We start from the raw sequence: 16,763 nt of genomic DNA, 5'->3' as shown, positions 1-16,763 counted from the left end.
TATGTTTGTAAATTATAATTTATGGAAAACGTGCTGTGCAGTGCACATAATATTAATAGTAACAATAATAATCTGTTTAATGCTGCATGGTCTTTAGCTGGTTTACATCCTTAGCTGGTCTTAGACTAGACTATGTCATTGATACAAAACAAATGCACAACTGCTTTACTTATTTCATTAAAGAAGCTGATTTTATAAAATAACCATAAATTTGGTAAGTGACTAATTAATCATAGTGCAAAAAACACCATGTTTTTAATTGACACCTAAAAACAATTAAAAATACATTAAACTAAATGTATACTGCACATAAGAAATGCCATGTCAAATACCAATTAAAGATCCACTGACCTGGTTCATTTCATATCAGATGGGTTGTTTATCCTCTGAAGTGAAGACAGGTATACCACAGCATCCTAGGGCAGCGCGTTACTGCGCATGGACTGGTTCGGGTAAGCAGCAACCTTCCCACACCATCAGAGAGGGCCTGCCCATACGCAAATGTAATATATGTGCATATTAACTATTTATGAAATATATGCTCACATAAAGTAAAAAAATGTTTTTTGATTAGTAATATGCATTGCTAAGAAAATTTATTTGGACAACTTTAAAGGCGATATTCTCTCCCTCAGATTCCAGATTTTCAAATAGTATATCCTAACAAGCCATACATCAATGGAAAGTTTATTTATTCAGCTTTCAGATGACATATACATCTCAGTTAAAACAATTGACCATTATGACTGCTTTTGTGGTCCAGGGTAACACATGTGTTTATGTATGTAAAACATACATTTTGACATGTCTTATATATAATTATTAATAAATATGTACTATGTGACACGTTTAAATTACACATACATGCGGCATTAATGTCATTAATATGTGTCAGAGACTTAACACAAGAAAATGAAATAAAAAATAAATGCAAATAAAATTAATATAAAAAATTTTTTTTTAGCCCCTGATAAACATGAGTATGTTTTACATAGAACAGACCCACAACACACAGACAGAAGAATGTATGGCCTAAATGAAACTCGAAAATGCACAGTCAAACAGAGACCAGAGCGGACAGACAGTGAGCTAATGCTCACCCTTGAAACATCACATGGAGCATGAATGTTTAAAGTCCCACAGTCAACCAAGGCCGAACTATATTGAAGCGCTGGGATCTGAACAACAAGCTCCAGACACAAAGAAACTCATGAGCATGGAGGAGTGCACATCCCGAGTAAACTAAACCACACACTGAAACAAAGACAATAGTTGTACCCAACTGAAACCTGACTGAAGTGTTTAGAAATGGGACATATGTTAAAATGAAATGTCCACAAGTCTTTTATCTGAAGTCAAGTCTGGAGTCTTTCATCATGAGTCAGAGTCAAGTGATTTCATTCATTGTTGAAAAAAATCATCCTGAAAATCCTATTAATATAGTTGTATTTTAAAGACAAAATATGTTGAGTCAATTTTAGCTGAAAAAAAAAAACAAAACCAAAAGATCATTTAAAAATTTGATGAGCAAGCACTGAATAGACATTACAAAAAGTAGCTTAAAATATTTTAATTCAACATAGCATAAATAATGATAATAGATGTTTATTAACTGTTTTAAAAAAAAATGCATATTAAGAAATGAAAGTTTTTTTAATGAAATGACACACAAAATATGAAACAATAACCTCCAGTAGGTGGCGGCCGGCAAGTCACGGTCTTAATAATTGAGTCATTCAGTCATTCATTCAACTGACTCCTTCAAATGGATGATTAATTCTGAAATTAAGCAAGTGACTGTCTTAATGAATTTCTCACTAAGTCATTGACTTGATTTGTTCAAAAACTTGACATGGATGCTTTCAGAAACGAAATGCCGCTGTTTTGCTAAGAGATGCACAACATTTCCTCAGTGGCTTTGTCTAGCATAACTGAATGAAATAGAAAATACAATATTGTGTCTAAAATGTCACATACTATTAACTTTTTTTTATTAAACTATCACATAAAATCAATATCACACACAAAACAGCACTCTTGCTTGTGTGATTTATGTGATACTATATCATATATAGGTTATATCATATATAAACATATATGTGTTACAAAGGGACGACGGAGATGAGGATCCAAATGCTATTGTACAGATCGTAGTCATGGCAGTCAGGGTCAAACAACAGCAAACAGAAACATCCTGGGTAAGGCAAAAGCGTAATCCGATAAGAAGGCGAGGGTCAAAATCCAGGAGGGCAGTCCAAAGTAACAAAGAAACAAAACAAAGGAACTAGGAAAACTATGGCTATAACTAAGAATCAAAAACAGAACTATAGCTAAGACTAGGAAAAGCAAAAGGCAATGGAACGGGAAACCAGGAAACAATCTGCTGGCCTGGTGTAACAATATGCATTATTTTTTTCATAATTAATTGCATCAGTTAAATAATACCATAAGCAGATATATTACTAGGTGTTCCATATGAATAAATGCTTAGAGATGTGCTTAGAAATGCTTATTTGAAATGTTAGTTTTTTTGCGTTATGATTAGTCAAACTTGAACACAGGAGGACATTTTCTGTCACACCAAAGGAGGTTTTAGCCTTTTTTGTCAGTTAATGACCTTGCTATTCCGAGCTAACCTGTCATTAGTGGTTAGCATAACACATTTGCATAAATTTCTATGATCATGTAGTTTAACATACATTCTTTAATTGAAAAATATAATTTAGAGGTGTTGCACCAGAGGACAACAAAATGTAACACTTTTATAGTGGTTCCAAAAAAGGTAAACATTTGAGACGAAAATGTTTCTAAGACGAAAATGTAGCATGTGCACATGTCATGAGCTTGAGGGGATTCAGTGACATGACCTTTAATGGGATCCTTAAACTAATTAAAGTTTTCTTTGGAATTGGCCTTTTTTTCATTTATAAAAGTTGTAATTTATTGAACCATGCTTGAGACAGTCACACCATATAACAAATTTGATATTTGGCTGATAATTTAATAACACTGTGGCTTTTATAACAACAGGTCCATGTAGGAGATAGAAATGTTGAACTATTTACTGCATTTAAAATAACGACAATATTATAAAAATGTTTGTCTTGTGTGACAGTAAAATGCCATTTTACGTCAACTACCTGTATATTATGAAAAGATTGAGAAAACATTGTGCTCGGTTTAAGGCGAGATTTTTCGTTCATGTTTTTAACAGGACACACCCTAGCATATGTAGAGTTAATGTTACTAACATGCGCCATTAAATAAATACTATGATAAAAGTCCTATTTACATCAACAAGGAAATATTTGATTGCAGATATTGTAAAAGAATATAAGCAAATTCCAAGTTCTTTCTTTATGATATCAGTTGTTAAGAATACAAGACTTGAGTTGTGTTTCGTCCTGTCCAGTCGAGTCAAGTCTAAAGTCATTTCAGGTTTAGTCTTGAGTTAGGTCTCAAGTCTATTCAAATGTGACTCGAGAGCAAGTCACTAGTCACTAGTCAGTACCTCGAGTGCCCATTTTTGGTGTAATTCTACACAGAGACACTGAGGAATCAGGAGAAACTTTAAATCCAGCATAGAGGGGTTCAGTGAATGTGGTGTTAAATGTGTGTAAGTGTGTGAGTGTGTGTGTTTCAGAGACACTGTAGAAAGAGAGAGTACCGGCCAACACATCCACATACACTATGTGGGCAAGATCATCATTCCATGTTTCTATTTGGGCAGTAACCAAAAAAAAAAAAAAAAAAAAAAAGACAACTTAAAATTAGGCAAACTACTACAATCAAGTTGTACCTGACAACTTAAATATTTTGTTATCTAATGAGTAAGAGGTAGCTGATTTAATGTAAAAAATAATAATAAATAAATCTTGTCAAGTCAACTAAAGATTGTTTAGCATGTAATACAAGTCACTACAATTCTTGTTTTTTAACTAAAACGTCAGCCAAGCATATCACCATATGACTCCTGCGGTTACTTCCCCCCATGGATCGGGCTCGGCACTCCGCCTGTATTCCTCCGGGGAGGTTGATGTGGAGAGCGTCGGCGAGAAGCCACTTCCTCAATCACCACAGTATGAGGAGCTGTTGGAGGTGGCCAAGCTTAAAATTGACTGGCCTGCTGAGGAACAACATGAGCAGCAGAAAAGCAAACTGGATGAGTGCATTCCACCTCCACTTCCGCCTTACCTTCTTCTCCGGTCTCCACACTAAGGTGTCGAGATTGTTGGGTAAGACCATTCTTGACCCGTTTGTTCATCCCTGCCTTGGATTACAATGACAACGTGTCGGGGTTGAATGAGTGTGCGTACAAGAAGATGCCCTGGAGGAACAGATACTTGCATGCTATCTGTCCCCCAGCACGGCGTCGTCTTTGAAGGCTCTGACCTTGCCCTCCAAGCCGCTGCGTACACAGTTGATGTGAACGAACGCCGTCGGGTTCTACAGCCGGTACTTCATTGTTAAAAGAAGGATGGGGGCCTGTGTGTCCCATTTTAGATCTGTGTCGGTTGAACCGCTCAGTCATGCGGTTGAGGTTCAAGATGCTCACTGTCAACCAGTATAGCCGTGGATGTCAACCAGATGAGCTCCAGAGACTGATCATCAATAAAGACCTCGCCAACCTAGACGGCCATCGGCGGTACACCACGGGAACCTGATGAGTTCTCTACAATCAGACATTGGTACAAACTGCTGGTTTGGTCTGGCCAGAGGAGAACTGGTCCCCCGACTGAGCCTGGTTTCTCCCAAGGTTTCTTTCTCCATTTCTGTCACCTGTTGAGTTTCGGTTCCTTGCCGCTGTCGCCTCTGGCTTGCTTAGTTGGGGACACTTTCCAGCGATATTGTATACTATTTGAACTGAACTGGATGATGATATCACTGAATTCATTGATGAACTGCCTTTAACTGAAATTTTATTTGATGATTATTTACAATAATGTGTTACTTACACACTATGGTGCTGTTTAAATATACTGTGCCGTTGCTTTGACACAATCTGTATTGTTAAAAGCGCTATATAAATAAAGGTGACTTGACTGTCAAACAGATCGTGTCACAAATCAGGTCCGAGGACTGGTTTGTTACGATAGATCTGAAGGACGCATACTTCCACGTCTCTATCATTCCCCAACACAGAAAGCTCCTGAGGTTTGCTTTCATGGGGGAAGTGTACCAATATCGGGTTCTTCCGTTCGGTCTAGGACTCTCACCCCATGAAGTTTATCGCTCCGCTGCGACTCCAGGGCATTCACATACTAAACTATATCAACGATTGGCAAGCATTTCTGAAGACAACAACGAATTAAAAAGTATTGGTGAGACCGATAGCCCTTGTCTAATTCCACGCTTTATATTAAAACCAGAATTACCTGCAGTGAAAACACTGAACAGTTATTGATCTGATAAAATGTGTTTCTGCTCATCAAAATAGTAAATTACAAAGTTACACAGAACAGTGATCCAGTGTATTAAACATTTTATACAAGTCAAGAACAAAAAATAAATAAATATCAGACAGCATCGCTCTTCATTTCCTTTTGTACATACTTTTCGAAAGTTTATTTAAAAATGTTATATTGATAAATGAATCACATTCCCCTATTATAAAATAAAACTATCCACATTAAACAATGTCTTATTTACAGTATTTACAATTATTTACTATCAGTGTCACTTGTTTTGTACATTACACCATCAAGCAGCACAATATCTAGCGAATCGAAAACTGTTCCAAATTGCAAACAATGCTTTCAATCACTCATTTTCACTTTAAAACATTCATGAAATATAGTTAATTAAGTTAATTTACTCTGACAGATCATTGTGGAAATTTGTAATTCAAAAGAACAAACCCACAAATAGATAAAAACAAGAAAATGTTTTTATGACAGTGTAATTGCTGTGGTTCATATGTTTTCAGTCTCTGTTGATTGTGTGACTGTGACGTCCCCCAGATAGCACACGTACGTCTTCAAGATGTCTGTTAAAGATCTCTTGATCTGGAAAGCATCTGCTGTGTACAAACGTCTGTAAGATGTCAGTTTTACATTCATTCTAATTCATAAACATCTTAAAGACATCCAATAGACGTCTATTTGACATCTGTTTGGAAACGTCCAATAGACGTATTGCAGATGAGCAAACTACGTCTTGCAGATGTATTGCAGATGTAAATGCAGACATCAAATAGACGTCTTCAAGACGTATGTGTGCTGTAGTGGCTCCTTATTCACCATCAGCTGATCCTGAGAAAACTGGACAGACACCTAAATACTGAGAGTCAGTCCTACAATAAAACACACAGACAGTCACATATGACAGTCACACATTTCAGAAATAAAAAACAGTCAGAGATATTAGTATATTCATATACAGTGTGAAATATGAGTAAAAAAAAACTCTCATAGATTAATAACAGAAAATGATTTACAACTCCATCACTTACAAAGACACCGTAACAAATAAAATATTCATATATCCATAGATCAGTCACATCACAAAATTAAACTCTTATTAAAAACAGTTTAAAGTGCAGAGACTAAGTGGAGCTAAATTATTATTATCCTATATGACCATGGGCGTCGGAAGCAAAATAAATGTGGGTGGGTCCTCCCCCAGAAAAATAAAAAATACTGTAGTATATGCCATTTTCTGTAGTCTGGTGCCTTTTATTTAATGTGTTTTTACACAATGCAAATAGGCCATATTTACTAATATTACAAAAGACGGCTGTTGAAGAACATTTTTAGTGGCGTAAGTGATAAGATGAGTAATATCTCGTTTTTGACGGGGGAGACCCGAGTTCGCGTCCGCCTTTTGGTAAAATCATTTTCGAAATCGTCTCCCTTTTCACTTATATCATATCGGAAAGGCATTTGTTTATTTGTAAATTAATTAAATAATTGAAAAGTTGAAAAAAAGTATCAGCTAGGGTTAGGTCTATCTGAGCAGAAGTTACGCTGCTTTACTTTGCTGTGTCTCGGGAGTGCAGCAGGCACGACCGACTAGTGAAAACCCTGAATGAGTTTAATTGATATGGACTCTGAAAAAGCCAAGTGCAATAAATTTGAGGAAACCACAGCATGTAATTTAAGGCTTTTGCTAAATGAAGTTTAATTTATTAAGGCATACCTCATACAATGGATTTGACTGAGTCTGACGGCGCTAAAGTGGGTGGGTCCAATATCATTGGTCTTCAAAAGTGGGTGGGTCCTGTCCCACCCACGTTCAATGGTTCCGACGCCCATGTATATGACCCTTTAAGGCTACGTCTACATTAATCCGGATACATTTGAAACGGAGTTTTCGTTTGAAAACGCTCTTCGTCCACACTAGCGTTTCCAAGCGTTTTCCAAAAGTTTCTCATCCACACTGAAACGTAGGAAAACGTCAAATTCGCCTTACTGCGCATTAATTATACAGACATAATAAGTTTTCATGCAATTCTTCTGGCGGGATCATTTACGGAAATATTTCATCATTCACTGACGCGTCTATATCGCGCTCATTCATATTTTATCTGAAAAGCAGCTGTTGTCATGTTTTGCAGGACAGCAACTGTGAGTAAATTTTCTGTCATCATTTTAGGACTGTAATTTGATAAGTGTACAAGGTAAATCTATTTAGCAGCAGTGTGACAGTGAATAGCACAGGCACAATTACTGGTGTAAACATAGATATCTATTGGTACAATATGCGTCACATGACTAAATATGCGTCATCGTTTTCAAAAGCCTCCGTTTTCACAGTCCACACTACAACGCGAAAACGGCGTTTTCAAATTTATCCACTTTGGAGAGCGTTTTCAAAAAGCTCCGTTTTCCTTGACAAAAACGCTGTCTCAGTGTGGACGGAAGGCCAAAACGGAAAGAAAAAGATGTGTTTTCAAACGAAAACGTATTAGTGTGGACATGGCCTAAGACACTATTTGTTTCATTCAAAACAGCTTGTTTTCTTAAAACAAACAACCACACTAGCTTCTCTATTTATTTGTTTTCTTTCTATTCATTTTATAATTAACACAAAAGGCCTCTAACACTAGTTTGTTTTATTCTTTTTCGATTCTATCTGTTTTCTATTTATTATATAAAAAAAAAACCTTGCTACATGTACTGCATTAGGCTAAGTGAGACTTGTCATAGCACATTCTATCATTGCTCTTTTGTTGATTTTGATTGCTTCCATTGTACTCATTTGTAAGTCGCTTTGGATATAAGCATCTGCTAAATGACTAAATGTAAATGTTATATTCTCCAATTAAACACATACACTAAGATGTCTGTTACTAAATTTGAGTCAGTTTAAAAGCTTTACCAACCAACCAACCAACAAACAAATACAAAAGAAAATGAAACAAATAAATACTTACAATAGTATAATCTTTCCAGTTTATAATGTGGATCATCCTTCAATTTAAAGAGCAACTTCATTTTGGATTTTGATAGTTTATTCCCAATCAGATCCAGTTCTCTCAGGTGTGAGGGGTTTGATCTCAGAGCTGAAGCTAGAGCAGTACAACCTTCATCTGTGACCCCACAATAACACAACCTGTGGAGAACAGAGATTCAAAGTCTTAATGTATACAATGTAAGAACTATTGCCTACACATGCACTGAGATCATGTTAATCGTCTTTTTTCATTCGGATTGTCACTAACTGACTTCATAGCAGGGGCGTTAATGAACAATATAATGGCGTTACTGGGAAGATTAATTTATATTATACTACGGGACTGTTGAATGCTTGAATCTGATTGGCTGACAAATGTTAAGGTGTGCAATTATGTTTAAGGAAACACAAGGTGAACATGGTTCCAGTCAGGTCTTAACTGCATTACGTCTAAATCACTTCGCCACACTTTTTCAGTTATTTCACAGGTCCATACTGGCCAAACAAATAAATACAGTAAACAACAGGATACAAACTACATGACATTTGTCACATGGCATAAAAACATGATCTGAGTTTTTAGTAAATAATCAGCTTGTGTGATTAAAAGTAAATCTCTGTGTCTGACTTTGACCAATATGTATTGAGCTTTGATGACTAATGATCATGTTTAAACAGTGCCTTAAGTTATTATTTTGAAATAAATTTAAAATGCTTAAAACACTAACTTGATGAGACAATTGATGTAAAAATATAAAATAGAATTTTTTTTGTCTGATTGTGTAAGTTATGTTTATTTAACCAATATGTAAATGGGACATTACATTTGATAAAAAACAACAGCAACAACAACAACAACAAAACATGAGGACTTTACAGTATCTCCTCTTTTCAGAACACCAGAAAGCATCACTGCCTCATGAGGTTTTAGAACAATCAAAAAAAAAAACTAACCCTGAAAAGAGAGGGTAAAGGAGTATTTTATACCAAACTTACAAAAGCAATTACAGCTCCATTAAATGGTCAGAGAAATGATCTCACCACAGTTTCTCCAGTTTACAGCGAGGATCCTCTAGTCCAGCACAGAGAAGATTCACGCCCACATCTAGTAGTTTATTTCCAGACAGACTTAGTTCTCTCAGGTGTGAGGAGTTTGATCTCAGAGCTAAAGCCAGTACAACAAAACTTTCATCTGTGAGACCACAATCATACAACCTGTAGAGGACAATGACACACTCTTCACTTTCTTAGTTCAGATCAGATCATTCAGACTTTTTTTCTCAGAAAATCTCAGAATTGAGAAGTAAACTCGCAATAACAAGTTACTATGATAAACTGTGTGAAAAACTTTTTCAGAATTGCGACTTTATTTCACAGAATTGCGAGTTTTTCATCTGACAATTCTTAGAAAAGTAGCCTCTATCACAATTTTGAGAAAAAAAAAAAACTAAATGGTGAAATAATACAGTAAGTTGAAATTACCTATTTTATTTTTTTTATTGTTGAAGAAATTGGATTTTAACAGAAGGATGAATGTAATAAAAGGTGAAAGTGGTTGAGTTATAAGTCAAGAGTCTGAAATGAAATTTACATCTCAATCAGCTGAATTCACAGCTGCAGAAAGAGGCTTAATTCTTCCAAAAATATGTTAGATCATGTGTGAGTCATACAGTATGACCATACCTCAGTTTCTCCAGTTTACAGTGAGGATCTTCAAGTGCAGCACAGAGAAGCTTCACACTAGAACGTCCCAGTTTATTCCAAGACAAATCCAGTTCTCTCAGGTGTGATGGGTTTGATCTCAGAACTGAAGCCAGATCAGCACAAACTTCATCTGTGACACCACAATAACTCAAACTGTAGAGAGATGAAAATGATTATGAACTGAAAACAAAAGCAATTAATTAACCTGCAGCAATAAACAATGTTAAAAATCCAATATAATTCACTCAAATTGTATTTTTTTTAGTGGTGGGCCGTTATCGGCGTTAACGTGCTGCGTTAACGTGAGACTTTTATCGGGCGATAAAAAAAATATCGGCGTTAATCTATTCTCAAAATTGGGTTGGGAGCTGGGTCTAAACTACGCAAACTATGATGACTTTCACCTTGATAGTTTAACGCGGATGTATACCAAAGACTATAGAATATGGTCGCGCGTTTATGTCTCCTCCGCCAAAACACAGACGGGATCACGTCGTCCTCCATTCATAAAAACCGAATCTACTATAGCGCGAAATGCCACGTAAATTCGTCGTTTTTTGGATTCATAAATCAAATATGGTCTGTCACTTATTTCAAATCGCGATATGGACTAGTGTCTGTGAAAACTGAAATGCAAAAAGACCGTTTTAATATGAATCCGGTATGTTCCGTTTGCCTAGCTGTATGTATGAAATTCATACTATGAATGGTGGAGACGCGCTTTTACTACACGCATACTGAAACACACGTGACGCTCCCGGTAATTTTTGGCATTTGCATCTCACATGAACAGATAAACTCAATCTCCAAAACTGCTGTGAGTGTCACTTATACCGTTTCATTTGAGAAAACTCGCATCATGTCATACTGTATACACAGAAACTTCACGGCAACCTGTCAAAATAAAAGTACGGTGTAACATGTTTAGTCATTATTTGGGTAGCACACATATTCTGAATGCCTTCAGCAGAATTCAAATTAGCCATTTTAATCTAGATTAATCTAGATTAATTCCAAGATTTAATCTAGATTAAAAAAATTAATCTATGCCCACCCCTAATTTTTTTTTTAGAAATTTAAATTCTAATCCAATGTTTTGTTGTTTTAATTAATCTTCAACATTAAACTTGTTAAAAACAAATCTGCATATTACACTGTGAATCGGGGGATAGTTTATGTATTTTGATGCGAATCTGAATTCAGCTGGTTTCATTATAGATCATAGCCACCATTGACACTTGCTGAAAATTTACTTTGGGCCATCCAAGAGGTAAATGAGTTTGTTTCTGCATCCAAACAGATTTGAAGAAACTTTTCTCTCTTTGTTTGAATGTCTAAAGAAATCCTACAGTGTCACTGTATTGACATATCACAAACACTTAGTGGCCACTCAAAACTGGACAACATTGGCAATACTGAAGATTTATGAGCTTTTACTTGTGATTTTCTTAGTGTGTTAACAATGACGTGACTGTTCTCAGTGATACTTACTGAACTGCTCTGGATTCTTTAATCACAGGCAGCAACTTCTGAAAAACATCCAGTTTTACAGTTTCATCCTTGTCTCCGACAAATTCATTAATATCAAACTCATCCAGCTTCTCTTCTGATGTCAACAACACAAAAACTACAGCTGACCACTGAGATGAAGAGAGTTTGGCTTTCTTTATTGTTCCAGATTTCAGGTACTGTTGTATTTCCTCCACTAGTGAATGATCGCCCAGTTCATTCAGACAGTGGAACAGATTGATGCATTGCTCTGGAGAGCTAGTGGTTCTGATCCTCATCTTAATGTGCTCAACTGTTTTCTCTTTGCTATCAGAGCTGCATCTTGTCTGTGACATTAGGTGTTTTAGGAGAATCTGTTGAGAATCCACTGATAAACCCAGAAGGAACCGCAGGAAAAGGTCGAGATGTCCATTTTTACTCTGTAGAGCCTCATCCACAGCTCTCTGATGCAGCTCAAATAATAAGTTATTCTGAAACCAGCTCAAAACTTTGAATAGTTTTTGTTTGATGACTGGGATAAATACATTTATGTTGTTGTTTGCACAGGAGAAGTGCACATATAGAGCTGCTAGATGTTCCTGAATGCTCAGATGAACAAAGCAGAAGATTTTGCCCTGATACAATCCAAACTCCTCTCTGAAGATCTGAGTGCACAATCCTGAGTACACGGATGCTTCTGTCACATCAATGCCACACTCTCTCAGGTCTTCCTCATAGAAGATCAGATTTCCTTTCCTAAGCTGCTGAAAAGCCAGTTTCCCAAGTTTGAGGATCATGTCTTCATCTTTCACAGTCATCTCATAGTCCTTCTGATGTTTGATGCTGGTCTGAATGATCAGGAAGTGTGTGTACATTTGAGTGAGAGTTTTGGGAATCTCTCCACTCTCTGCTTGACTCAACATCTTTTCTAGAACAGTGGTTGAGATCCAGCAGAACACTGGGATGTGGCACATGATGTAGAGGCTCCTTGATGACTTCAGGTGTGCGATGATCCTGTTGGCCAGACTCTCATCACTGATTTTCTTCCTGAGGTATTCCTCCTTCTGTGGCTCATTGAAGCCTCTTACCTCTGTTACACGATGGACACACTCAGTGGGGACGAGTTCAACTGCTGCTGGTCTGGAGGTGATCCAGATGAGAGCAGAGGGAAGCAGATTCCCCACAATGAGGTTCATCAGCAGCACGTTTATTGAGGCTGATTCAGTCACATCACATAACCTCACATTGCACTGAAAATTCAGAGACAGACGACACTCATCCAGACCATCAAAGATGAATGACACTTTATATTCGCTGCTGGAAATATCCAGTTCTTTTGTTTCAGCAAAAAAAGTGTGAAGAAGGTCTAAAAGGCTGAGGTTTTGGTCTTGTATCAGATTGAGCTCTCTGAAAGGAAGTGGAAATATGAGGTTGATGTCCTGATTTTCTTTTCCTTCAGCCCAGTCCAGGATGAACTTCTGCACAGAGACTGTTTTTCCAATGCCAGCAACTCCCTTTGTCAGCACAGTTCTGATAGGTTTGTCTTGTCCAGGTAAAGGTCTAAAGATGTCATTGCATTTAATGGCTGTGTCCTCTATTGCTGCTCTCCTGGATTGTGTCTCAATCTGTCTCACCTCATGTTCAGTACTGATCTCTCCACTGTCTGTGATGTAGAGCTCTGTGTAGATCTCATTCAGGAGGGTTGGGTTTCCCTGCTTTGCTGCTCCCTCATACAGGCACTCAAACTTTTTCATCAGATTTGATCTAAATGTGTTGAGGATTTCATGGCTGTAAAATGAAAATACCACATTATTACATTACAATGTCTTTTTGTTTTCTGTATAATCATCAAATATATTTGAATACATCATAACTTCTTTTACAGAAACGTTATACCTGAAATCAGTCTGTGTATCTCCACCCTTGAAATGTAAAGGCTGCTTCATAGATTCTTCATTCCTCATAGACACAAAGCTGGGCACTGATTCTGATCTCTTCCTCTGAACTGAACTATAACAGAGATAGATTCAAGGTAATCTTTTGAATTACCATATTCAATAAATTATATATTCATTAATCACTCAAATAATACATTCACAGAGCACTTTATGATGATTTTATTCACACTGTTATTGCAAAAACTGTCATTTGAGCTCAGTGTTTTCACAGATATGTCTTTAGGAACACAATATGTCGAAGTATCAGATACAATATCTACCAACAAGGCTCAATAATTTCTCATATTGTAGAAAATTTTAGTAATACTCGGCTAATATAAAATACCATAGCAATATTTTAATAGAAATAGTTTACCTGAGATCAGTCTTTGTATCTCCACTTTTAAAATTTAATGGCTGATTCACAGACCACTCACTCTTAATAGACAAACAGCTGGGCTCTGATTCTGATCTCTTCTGATGAAATGACCTATAATAGAACAGAGTTATTTATTCATGAGGAAAACCATTTTATTTTAAGTTATGATATATCTAACCAAAAAGCATGGTGTAAGACTGTGTGGTCTTACTGTTTTAGTAAAATTTTCATTTTTAACTTATCAACAACATACACAAGTAAAACACAGTGGAGACTAAGTTTATTCAAAGTACCTGTTTTCTAGAGAAACATTTTCATCTCTTATTGTTTGTGTGTCATCCATGATGAACTGAACTGCTGAAACATAATCTGATCTCCACCACTGACTCTGGAGGAAAATTAAAAAACAAACACAATAATCTGACTAATCTGAATAATTACTGACAATAATTCAGATTAACAGATCATTCAAATGAAAATGTTAGTCGTGTGTTAACACAAATGCTAACACAAATAATAATAATAATAATAATAATATTATATATATATATATATATATATATATATATATATATATATATATATATACACACACACACAGACACTTAAAAGAAAAAATACATCCTAATGAGAAAGAAACTATGAAAGATTAAGTCACCAATAAAGCGTCTATTGACCTGAGCACTCACCTTGATTAATATGTATATAGATTCACAAATCCCACCAACTTCTTTCTCAAGTAGTTAGCCTACATGTAAATTCATTGTAAAGGTTCTTGTTAAACACTTTCGTATATTGTAAAACATCGATTTCGATTAACTTGCCAACTTCACCTTTTACTATTTACATTTACTTTCACTTTTAGTTTGATGCACGCTTTGATCACAGCGGTATTTATTCTCTTACTGAACAGTTACTTGCATTCATCTCGTTTGCCCTGCAAACAACAGTTTCATGAAGCTCCGAAACATTTACGAATCTTTGGACTTGAATCAGTGGCTCAGAACGTATCCAAACTGGTCAAGTCACGTGACTTCTGATAGGTTTCGAAACGTTCCGAAATTTTAAATGATCGCCGCTAGAGGGCGTTGATCTGATAAACCCATGACCTCCCGGTCGTGTCTGAGTTAAAGGACAAACAATGCAGATTTATTTTGACACTCACCTTTGCTCATATTTACTAAGGGTGCTAATATTAGTGGAGGGCACTGTAGAACGATGTAGAGGTAGTATAAATGTTAAAAAAATGGCAATGCAATATGTAAAATGGCAATGTATTTGTGTATTTAAATTTACAGTTTAAAATACATAGCCTGTGCTCAGTGCATAATGAAAATGAAAAATATAATTATAATTTATATATATATATATATATAATTTACATTGGCTATTTCCTACACTAATTTTAATATGTAAATTAAATAAATAATTTAAATAAGTCACAAAGATAAAATGAAAATGTAAAACACAAAATGGTTAGATATGTTTAACATGTCCAAAAACTGTAGCAAAATTATCATTTAAATGCTATTTTTCCTAAATGCTCTTAGGCTTACTGTATGGGTAGGACACTTTGGATTGCATTTTCATCATAATACCATGTGATAATTGTAAAATCCAGTGTGAATTTCAGAATGCACTTACAACTGTATTTTCATTAAACACTCCGCAATCTATGTAGTTTAATGTAGTCAATGTGGATTTGAAAATGCATTCAAGACGATTACGCACCCAACCTGTCAATCATTATATCAAGATGGGGCTGTGCAACACAACACACAATAGGTCAATATTCAGTATTAACCAAACTTTTTTCACCTGCCTCAAGATCTCCTACTGTTTACACTCCGATTGATCCACATAAAAGCAGACAGAAAGTGCAATTCTACACTTATTTACATATTTGCCACCTTACCTTATATTTCATTTCTCTTTTTTAATCCTTAATGTATCGCACATCCCAAGGCACCCAAGCGTCGATACTGCCTCAACATCTCTTACTGTTTGCATATTAATTGATGCACATAAGCAAATTGATGTAAGTGCAATTCTACACTTATTTACCGACTTATGTATGTCTTGTATGAACCCCGGTTCAATGGAAGTGTTTTTCTTTGTGCAAGTTTTGCATTTAAAAGAGCTAAAGTATTTTAACTTGCTTTGGAGTTCTGATCACACTGTCAGGGTTTATTCTGTAATAACAACCACATGGATGTACATTATACCTTACATAATGTGGTGCAATTCTTAGGCTTAGGTGTAAAGCTGTGTGAGGATCTGGCACAGGATTGAGGAGCTGAGCGCACTTAGCATATATCATGACTTACTGTAGTCGGCAGTAATGTTTTAAAGACTGAACAGCCTTCAAGTAAACAAAACTGGTTACAGTAAGGCACTTAGAATGGAAATGAATGGGGCATGTCTTGAAGGATTTCAAAGTGAAGCATGTTTCATATGTTAACAAACATGGTCTTAACGTCACATGGCTATAATTTTGAAACTTAGGTTCTTATAATGTACTTACAGATAGCTTCCAATGCCTTACAAAGCAAAGTGACAAATCATTGAATCTTATGTGAGAAGTCACAGGTTGAATGAGAGTGGAGAGTGAAATGTGAGGTGGGCCCTTTTTGGTAGACTGAAGATCATATGTGCAGCATGTTCTTCTGGCACATTATTGCAGAGGTGAAATTGTTCTGGACTGAAGGCTGGCCAATAGATTAGCCTGTTTTAATGGAGTTTTATATACTGAAATTAGACACCGAGCTTCCTTGAGGTCTATAATTCTGTTTACAGCTGACAAGTTCTGATTTCTTGTGAAAAGTCTTAAAGGCCGTTTTGACTCCCAGGCTGTAACATGA

At 36.0% G+C, this 16,763-nt stretch overlaps 1 protein-coding gene across 1 annotated transcript; it reads right to left on the bottom strand.

Annotated features, from left to right (window-relative positions):
• Positions 1–5,607: 5,607 nt before the first annotated feature.
• On the bottom strand, positions 5,608–14,316 carry LOC141284980 (NACHT, LRR and PYD domains-containing protein 3-like). The gene is made up of 8 exons (XM_073818013.1): positions 14,196–14,316; positions 13,900–14,013; positions 13,483–13,596; positions 11,590–13,374; positions 10,078–10,251; positions 9,436–9,609; positions 8,375–8,553; positions 5,608–6,292 (listed from the first exon to the last, which is right to left on the bottom strand). Coding segments are annotated over exons 1-8 (2,592 nt in total). The 5' UTR covers positions 14,246–14,316; the 3' UTR covers positions 5,608–6,290.
• Positions 14,317–16,763: the final 2,447 nt, after the last annotated feature.

The sequence above is a fragment of the Garra rufa genome, chromosome 14, assembly GCF_049309525.1.
Source record: "Garra rufa chromosome 14, GarRuf1.0, whole genome shotgun sequence".
Lineage (NCBI taxonomy): Eukaryota > Metazoa > Chordata > Actinopteri > Cypriniformes > Cyprinidae > Garra > Garra rufa.
This window is presented reverse-complemented; position numbering and strand designations above follow the sequence as displayed.

Coding starts and splice junctions, on each gene's coding strand:
- LOC141284980 (XM_073818013.1), bottom strand. CDS start 14,245: ATGGATGACACACAAACAATAAGAGATGAAAATGTTTCTCTAGAAAAC. Junction 10,252..11,589: donor AAAGAATCCAGAGCAGTTCA/GTAAGTATCACT, acceptor ATCTCTCTACAG/TTTGAGTTATTGTGGTGTCA. Junction 8,554..9,435: donor TGTAAACTGGAGAAACTGTG/GTGAGATCATTT, acceptor TGTTCTCCACAG/GTTGTGTTATTGTGGGGTCA.